This window comes from Trichechus manatus, unplaced genomic scaffold (assembly GCF_000243295.1).
Source record: "Trichechus manatus latirostris isolate Lorelei unplaced genomic scaffold, TriManLat1.0 scaffold00001, whole genome shotgun sequence".
Lineage (NCBI taxonomy): Eukaryota > Metazoa > Chordata > Mammalia > Sirenia > Trichechidae > Trichechus > Trichechus manatus.
In genome coordinates, this window is record NW_004443937.1 from 15,312,323 (window position 1) to 15,321,604 (window position 9,282).

At 50.1% G+C, this 9,282-nt stretch overlaps 1 protein-coding gene across 1 annotated transcript in view; it reads left to right on the top strand.

Annotated features, from left to right (window-relative positions):
• The window catches only part of NUP210 (nucleoporin 210), a 109,161-nt gene that overhangs the window by 29,813 nt on the left and 70,066 nt on the right, over nucleotides 1-9,282 (top strand). The window contains exons 7-10 of the mRNA XM_004368677.1: nucleotides 1,550-1,682; nucleotides 6,571-6,729; nucleotides 7,159-7,227; nucleotides 8,565-8,671. Coding sequence (XP_004368734.1) covers nucleotides 1,550-1,682; nucleotides 6,571-6,729; nucleotides 7,159-7,227; nucleotides 8,565-8,671 — 468 coding nt within the window. The remainder of the gene's footprint in view (nucleotides 1-1,549; nucleotides 1,683-6,570; nucleotides 6,730-7,158; nucleotides 7,228-8,564; nucleotides 8,672-9,282) is intronic.

Genomic DNA, 9,282 nt, shown 5'->3' on the forward strand with positions numbered 1-9,282 from the left:
CTACTCACCAAGATAGAATGTAGAACATTATCTTTATAAACTGTGTCATGCCAATTGAGCTAGATGTTCCCCACGACCATGGTCCCCACAGCCCTCCGCCTGGCAATTCAGTCCTTCAGGTATCCTTCCTGTTCTTGTGGGTGAAAGTTTGTCCCCCTCGTAGTTGGAGATGACTGACTGCCTCCTGAACTGCAGACCTGAGGCCTTTTTGTTCGCATAGTTTCTGGGGCACACAGGAAGAAGGTTGTATTTCCTCATCTGCCATTTTACTTTGTAAAGTAACCAAGGAAGAGAAACCTTCTGATTTTCTCTCTCAGTACTTTTGGTAGTTGCTGGAGCATATTGGGAACGTGCAGACACACCATGTTACAGGACTAATCCCACAGCTCTTTGTAATTAATGTCTGCTTTTTGGTGTTCTGGGCGCCCCTGGTCAGTAACTGGGCTTCCCTTCCATGAGTGGCGCAGATGTTTAAGTGCTCAACTACAAACTGAAAGGTTGGCAGTTTGAACCCACCCAGAGGCACCTCAGAAGAAAGGCCTGGTGATCTGCTTCTGTAAGGTCACAGCCATTGAAAATCCTATGGAGCACAGTTCTACTCTGCACACATGGGGGTCGTCGTGAGTCAGAATTGACTCAGTGGTTTTGGCCTGCTGTGCTGGAAAGCCTTTTGCCGCAGAGCAAGTTGGTGCTCAGTGTGTTCTTTTTATTTTTTTTGGAATTTGTCAAATATTTAACTTATTAAAGAACCAGTGAGGTGTTCCAAGTCTCAAAGGAGACTCCAGAGAACAGACACATGCACAGGCATCAGGAGTGCTGAGATGAATTTGCAAATAGATGCAAACCTGGTCACTACCCACAGGTCAGTAGTCAGTTGCATCTCCACCAGAGAAAACGTATTTGCATTTGTACAGACAAGAATCCTTTGCATTACCATTAGTTCTCTACCACTTACAGAGTCGTGACCTAGCTCATAGACAAGAAAGGCCTCCCCTAGAATCAGATAACTCAGAGGGATGCACAGACAGGATACCCAGTGGTCTTTCTACTGCCTTAAAATCTTTCAGTTTTTCTGATGAGGAGGTCTGAGTGGGGGACGAGAGGTGGACAGACAAGGGGCCAAGAAGTCAGGGCTGAGGATTCTACCCCTTTCAGGTTTGCCTGGGGCCCTCCAACCTCCCTGGACTTTGGGGCTTCTGTGGGGAGAGAACCTGAGCCCATGGTGGCCCTAGAGCAATCACTCCTGGCTCCTCTCTTCTCTTTATTTTTAATTACTCTTATTTTAAATTGAGATATACATACAGTAAATTGAGGTGCTCAGCAGATTTTGATAATGACCTCTGAACTCATGCCTGCCATACAGGGTTCCCTTGGGATTTCTGGGGTCTGAAGGTGTGAGGTTTTGAATGTTGCCTTGTTTTTTCCCTCTTAACTTCCCTGTCCCCATATAAACATACTGAGGAGTTTTGAAATTCTCTTCGTCTTGCCCACACTGCTTCCCTGTGACCCTGCCCTGTGTTGCCTTTTCTACCCTCTTTGTTCTGCCAAGAATGTCCGCCCTGCAGAAGTCAGGTTGCTGATCTTGGAGAACATTCTTCTGAACCCAGCATATGATGTCTACCTGATGGTGGGGACCTCCATTCGCTACAAGGTGCAGAAAATCAGGCAAGGAAAGATCACAGGTATGTGAGCTGCTCCCCTCGGTAATCATGGCAAATGTTTCCCTCCTTGTGAGAAAGTCAGGAGACTCAACTAGCTGTGTTGCTGTTGCTGTGGGCAGGAGTACAGGACTGGGTTTTGCCCTGGTCTGCCGTGCACTGCTGGGCAGCGTTGGGCAGTCCATGGCCTTTTCTGGAGTCCAGTCTCTCCGTTGGAGTCCTGGGAGCCTTTCCGCCTTGTCTCTGAGGGCAAAACAAAATAATGGATGTGGAATTGTTCTGGACATTTTAAAGTGCCATGTACATGTGATGTATTTTAGATGATGAGTGTCCTTACTGTACCACCAATCCTTCTAAGGATTATCGTCGGATTTTATTTAACTTATTATTTAGTGAGGGTACCGGTAAGATGTTACTGCTGGTTCAGAGGAGAATCCAAAGGGCAGACACATGTACAAGCATCAGGAGTGCTGAAGTGAATTTACAGATAGATGCAAACCTGGTCACAGTCCTCAGGACAGTAGTCAGTTGCATCTCCAGCAGAGAAAGTGTATTTGCATATGCATGGACAAGAATTGTTTGCTTTACCATCAATTTTCTATAACTTGCAGACTTGTGAAATAGCTCAAAGACAATGAAACGTGTGAGCCCCTCTAGAATTAATATTTTGTTTAGAGGTTGTATGTGTTGCATGGCCATAGCGCACGGTATCATGGGCCTCCGGTCCAGAGTGCTATGCTTAGGGCCAGGGCACGGTCGTCAGTGCAGCTTCAGGCACGTGTCCAGGGCACCTGCCTTTACCCAGTGGGCAGGGCTGCTCCACCTGGGGTGCAGTGGTACCATTAAGAGGCAGCTAGGTACTTAAGCATACGTGCAACTTGAGCTTGTTCCATGGATGGATCCTAAATGGTACTGCCTCGTTTAAAGTCATGCTCAGCTACAAGCAGCACATCTGGTTAATCACTGTGGTATGGCAGAATGCTTCATCTCTCAGAAGGCCAAGAAAGCTGTGTGGAGGTGCCCTCCTGCCTCGGGGCCCCGTTCTTGCTGACGAAGGGTGTTTCTGAGTGTCTGCGATGTGCTGGACAGGCACTGCCAGCTTTTGTGCACGGTGTCCAGTCTGAGGTGGTGTGGGACATGGGGTGTGCTGGGCAGAGTCCAGTGTGCATCCCAGACTTTAGGAAAGCAGATGCTGAAAGGACAGGTGCAGCCACAGGTGTGGCTTCCTGAGACTGGAAGGGAAGGAGGCGCACAGGTACACTGAGGCAGCATCCTAGTGGGGAGTGCAACGGGCTAGTGTGTTAAGGTACCAGAGGATTAGAGGAACAGGGATTTCTCAGAAATATAAAGTTATATAGAAACACGACAAGGAAGTGGCCATGCAACCTGCAAGAAGATGGTATGAAAAGCCCAGTCGTTAATGACAACATCTAACTATGACTGAGCATTTTCTACATGTTGGGCCTGGTTCTAAGTGCTTTTCATGTATAACCCACTTAACCCTCATTTTATAACCCAGCAACCTGGGAGATGGATTGATTTAATCAAAAGCTTCTAGCACTCTTTTAATAAAGAGCTTAAGGAGTGATTTGATAAAGAGATTTTAAGAGCTCATTCTAAATTGGTTCAAGTGTCATGACCCAGAGGAACTATACTTTCCAGGGTACCAAGCAGTGGATTCTATTAATACCCTCATTTTATAGATGAGAACCACTACCCGTGTCTGTCAGTTTATCATACTGTGATGCCTGTATGTTGCTGTGATGCTGGAAGCTATGCCACCGGTACTTCAAATACCAGGAGGGTAGCCCGTGGTGGACAAGTTTCAGTGGAACTTCCAGACTAAGACAGACTAGGAAGAAAGGCCTGGCGATCTTCCAAAAATTAACCAGTGAAGACTCTATGGATCAAACAATACTGTCTGATACAGTGCTAGAAGATAAGCCCCCCTAGGTTGGAAGGCACTCAAAGTACACAGTGGTAACTGACAAGGACTCCAGTGGCTGCAGTGGTGGAAATTGCTGAGATAAAATGTGCTAAGGTTTGGAAAACCACTGCATGAGCGCATGTATTTAAGGGACTTGGAGCCCAGTGCACAGGTGAGCTGTGGCTGTCCAGGATTAATGCACCCTGGCCCTCAGGTCTGAGCTCCTATAGGCCACCTTCTCAGAGGGGCCACCCTGACAGCTCTATCTAAAGAGACACTCACCCTACTCCCTAATACAGGGAGGGGGTGAGCTCCCCATCACTATTGACTCAGACCCACCTCCCCAGGACCTCCATCGTCATCCTCGAGCTTACGCGGGTTGGGGTGGTGCTCTGACAATTAGAAGCCCATCCAGGGGTCAGCCAGGGTGGGGAAGGGTCAGAGATGTGTCTCCTAAAGGAACATGGGCTGCTTAGCCTAGAGAAGGAGGACACCCATTTGCTGCCCAGACAGTGGCAGGGCTATTCTGGGGCCCAGGAGCAGTCTCCCTCTGTCTGTAGCCTGAAAAAGTAGAGCCAGGAACCAGACAGACAGGGGCCCTTAACATCTGCAAGGGGCTTCCATATTCAGTGCTTCTCATGAGTAGTGAGTTCCATGTTAGGAGAGGTATCTAAGGAGTCTGCCAAACAAGCCCCTTATTTTCATAGTATTAGAGTTTTGTAAAGAGGGTTACAGCTGTGTTACGCAAGATCCCTAGGGAGTCAGTATATTGTTTCCAAAAGGGCTTTCCTCTTGAAGAACTTTAAAGCAAACAAGGGAGGAAGCTTGTGCTTCATAAACCTACATGAAGTCATGTCACTTGACTGAGCAATTGCATTGCTTTATTATGACATTTACCCTGATGCACTGCTTCCAGATCTGAACATAGGGTATATCTGTGTCTTAGGCTGGGTTCTCTAGAGGAGCAAAAGCAGTGAAGTGTGTGTGTGTGCGTATGTGTATATATATATGTGTGCACGTGTATATATGTATGTGTGTATGTATGTATGTATGTATATGTATGTGTGCATGTGTATGTGTGTATATGTGTGTGCGTGTGTATATATGTATGTATGTGTATATATATGTATGTGTATATATATATATAGAAACATTTATTTCGAGGAAATGGCTCACGCAGTTGTGGAGGCTGGCAAGTCCCAAATCTGTGGGACATCAGGCTGGAGGCTTCTTCTGACTCACATGTTTGCAGGGGCTGATAACCCAAAATCAGCAGGTCAGATAGCAGGCTGCTGCCTCATGTCCCAAGAACCAGAGGTCAGAGGACGGCAAGTCAGAGGCAGGAGCCAGAGAGGGCAGCTTTGCCAGAACATCTGTATGTACTGGATGCAGGTCACACCCCCAAGGAAATGCCCCTTTCAACTGATTGGCTGCTCATATCAGATCACAAAATGGAGAATGATTACATAATATCTGCCAAACTACTAAGAATCATGGCCTAACCAAGTTGACTATGTCCTTAAGCATCACACTCTGTGAGAATCACAGCTCCACTGCGCTTTGCGTAATTAGAGATGAGGAAATGGACTGTGGATACTCCAGAGGGTTCCCTAACCCTGGGTGTCATCAGCTTCACCTGAGGGACTTGTTAAACCATGAGCATCTGAGGCAGCAGGTCTGGGGTGGGACCAGTTGTTTGCAGTTCCTCGGTGATGCTGATGGTCTAGGGAACACACTTTGAGACCATCTGCTCTAGGACCAATTACTGGGGACCTGATTCCTAGGAATTCTGAAAAAGGCTTTAGCTGAAACTCCGCCAGGAGCTTTGACATGACACCTTCTGTGCCAGACCCTGAATTGGGACCCAGAGAGGGATGGGTGAGCAGGTGGGGACATCGCCTGCAGTTCTCTAGGTCTTCTTCCCTCTCTCTCGCTGGAGGGGTGGAACGTGACCACACCCAGCAGTTCAGCGAGTGCATTCCTGGATATGAAGTTCTGAGGACTCCGGAGAGGGAATCTAATCATGGCTAGACCTCCTGAGTTGAACTTGGCTCTGCTGAGGAGCTGCTGTGGGGCCTGAGCAAGTCCTCATCATGGTTTTGACAGTCTTCCCCTCTCTAAAATGTAGGCATCAGTCGTGCCAATTTTAGGGTTGTGGAGGGATAAAAGGAGGCCCTGTACACACAAAGCACCTAGCGTGGGTCTCACACATCTTGATTTTCCAGTCAGTGGTAGCCATTTGATAACCAGAAGGCCGTGGTCTCTGCTTACCAGGTGAGGAGGAATGTGTAGACGTGGTGGGTTTTATAGAATCTGTTATTTCCCTGGGGAAGTTGGTTTCCATCCTGGCTCAGGTCAGGCAAGCTCTTTTCCCTAAAATGTACTCAACAGGACACTGAGCAGGGAGAGGTTAATGGATGGTCAGGTTAGCCACAGTCAATTCTTTGCAAATTATAGACCCAGCTCTGGAAGCCTGGTGGGAGATCATTGACCAGAGCCTTTTAGAAGGCCCTAGAGGCCAGACAGGGCCAGGGAGGCCACCACGGCCCTCTTGCAGAAGCGGAAAGTCCACAGTGATGGACAGAAATGGGTCTAATGTTAGTATTCTCCAAGCAGCAGACAATTCTAGTCAGAGGCTGCAGTTCATTTAAAAGAGGGGGGAAAAAAGCAGCTTATGGCAGACACAGAAAATCCATTGCTTCTGAAAACTCATGGATAGTGGCAGTTTTGTCCACAGGCATGGAGAATAATATTAAAATTTTAAAAACCGAGAAAAAGTAAGCAAAAAAAAAAAAAAAAAATATCTAGTAGCTGTACTGACAGCAGGGTCCAGAGATTCGGGGTGCATGTGCATGTGATACTGATATATTGACTTCTAACGATTCATTCTTTCTCTGTCCCCCTCCTCCCCTTTTCCCTGCTCTCCTCCTCCCCACTTTCTTCCCCTTCCCCCCGCCCCCTTTTCTTCTGTTTTTGGGTGGTCAGAGCTCACGATGCCCTCCGACCAGTACGAGCTGCAGCTTCAAAACAACATCCTAGGTGCTGAGGGGGACCCGGCCTGGCCTGTAGCTGTCCTGGCCCAGGAGACGTCTACTGTCACCGCGTTGCAGCTGGGACAGAGCAACCTTGTCCTTGGTCACAGGAGTATCCTCTTCCTGGCCTGTGTGTGTGCACATGTATGTTGTGTGTGTGCAAGAGATCTGCTTTTCTGAACTGTCCTAAAAGCCAGACGTGGGCTAAAAATAGCCCTGTTTTCCCCCAATGGTCTAAAACTCAGAAAGACCTGAAATAGCGGCACCGCTGAGTGGAATTGCTCACCTCCGCAGATGAGTCACGGAGAGGCTCCCAGAGGTGGGGACCTGGTGGGAGCAGAGCATCACTCCCCGCCTGCGGAGACTTCTCACAGAGGGAGGCTGTCTGAGGCTTGTGGGTGGTTGATGTTCTAGACCTGTCCATGTGCCCGAGGGGTCTGCAGTAGGTTTGCATCCCCTCCCATCGAGCCATGGGAGCCGAGCTCAGAACTGCCACTGGGTTGGTTGCTGTCTGTGTGTTGTCCCTTAACTAAGACCCCAGGTATCCGCATGCAGGGGGCTTCCAGGTTACCCAACAGCACGATTTACGTGGTTGAACCTGGATACCTGGGTGAGTGTTGGCGTCCAGGGTCCTCCTGGGTGTTGTTCCTTTGTGATTAAATGGTTTAAAAAAAAAAAGGAAAGAAAGCAGCAGGCTGACACTCTAGGGCCATGCTGTTGCCTGTGAGGCCCAGGGCCATCAGCCCGCCGCCCCCACTTGGAGGGTTGCCGCCTGCCCCTTCCTGTCAGTGTGCAGAAACAAGCAGGGGAGGGAGCTGAGACCAGGCAGGCAGAGGGCTTGGCACGGCAGAGTGGGGAGGGCTTTGTCCAGACCTGACTACTACTGTGGACATTGGAAGGTGGGGACCAGTGGTCAGCTCCGTTACATAGGAGCCCATGAAGGGAGTGTGACAGTTGGAAGACGCTTGGTGGGGACATGGGGGAGGTATTTGGCCAAGAGAGGAGGGAGGAGTCCATAGCAGTGAGGACTGGGCAGCACAGCCAAGGCTTGGAAGTCACTGGAGACACACTTGTCCTCCTGGGTCTCCATGGCAACGCTGTCTTCGGTCTGAGCTGACTCACCTGTTGAGTGCACTGAAGCAGTTCAATCAAGATGGCGTTTGCCTAGGGGCAGCAGAAACCCAAGGCTGGCTTGCTTACTGTTGCTGGAAAGGTCGTTTGGTGCAGAACCAGGCTCATCACCTCTGATGATGTAGTGACACCTGGCAAAGTGGCCCTTTGTGCTTTCTTGGTACTTTGCACAAGCCGTGCTGGGCACTGGAGCTCCTGGGGAAAGAAGACGTGCTCCTTGCCTCTGTTTGGAGGGGCAGGGAACCAGCACAGCCAGGCAGCGGCACAGCAGTGGTACATAGTTCACAAATACACACAGAGGACCAGTTTCAGGGAGATGATATTTGAGGTCGATGTTTCTTAAGGGAAGGGTATCGCTGGCAGAGGAAACAGCCTGTGTGGTGGTATGGGATGGGAGAGGGCATGTGTCGTGGGAAAATGGCAGGCAGTCTGGTGCAGTGAGAGCCTTGTGTGTGGGCAGAGGGCAGAGACCTGGCCAGGCAGGTATACACAGGGAGGGCTTCCAGTGCCAGGTGAGAGCTTAGCCTTACCTGTGGACAGGATACAGGGTGATGAGCACCTGTGCAGTCAGAGTGGGATGTACTCGCCGTTGGTCCCTGCAAGCCTGAAAAGTCGGTTCAAGGCCGATGCCTCACCCTGTGTGGCAGCCGGGCAGTCTCCAGGGAGGGTGGCCTTGGCCCTTGGCTGTGGGGACCAGGTGAAAGGTGCTGGGCTCCAGGTCCCCAGCCTCTGTGCTCATGGCAGCTTGGTCCCATCCTCTCCACCCCCCTGCCCTGTCACCTGAGTGGTCAGGCTCTGCCACTTGCCTGTTTTCAGGGTTTACGATTCACCCTGGTGACCGGTGGGTGCTCGAGACAGGCCGCCTGTATGAGGTGACCATCGATGTGTTCGACAAGTCCAGCAACAAGGTCTACTTGTCAGAGGTGAGTGCCCACCTCAGGTCCTGGGGAATGGCGAGTGGGTGCATCTCCCGGAGCTGCTGCCAGGGAGCAGCCCCAAGAGCACCAGGGGTCTCCAGGCATGCAGGCGGAGTTGGGGTTTTTTGCATCGTAGTGAGGCAGCTAGGTCTGTGGGAAACAGGGTTGAGGACTCATGGAGCATCACAAGACCCTGTAAGCCTGTGAGTCTGTAGGCTGTGGCCATGCCTCCTTCTCCTTCAGACTGGAGGTGTCAGCACTGGGAATCCGCTCTGCCTGCCCTGCAAAGGCTCGGGGAGCACTTGCTGACCCCGTTACTCTGCCGAGGCAATCCCAGTGTGACTGTGCTAACCTGCTGGCTCTGGAAAGGAGCGTCAGGCACCTGGGAGAGGTAGAGGCACATCCTCTGCACGAATCCCCAGGGCCACCAGTTAGAACCTCAAGGCCCCTTCTGGGATGCCTGAGGTTTGAGGAGGAGGCAAGGGTCACCCTTTGGCTTCTTTGCAGAAGTCATTCCTTCCCTCCTGTTAGTAGACAAATGCTGGGTTGATCACCGTTCTCTTCAAAGTGAGTTTTAAGGGATTTTGATGTCTTTCCTTTTTTTTTTTTTTTTTTTT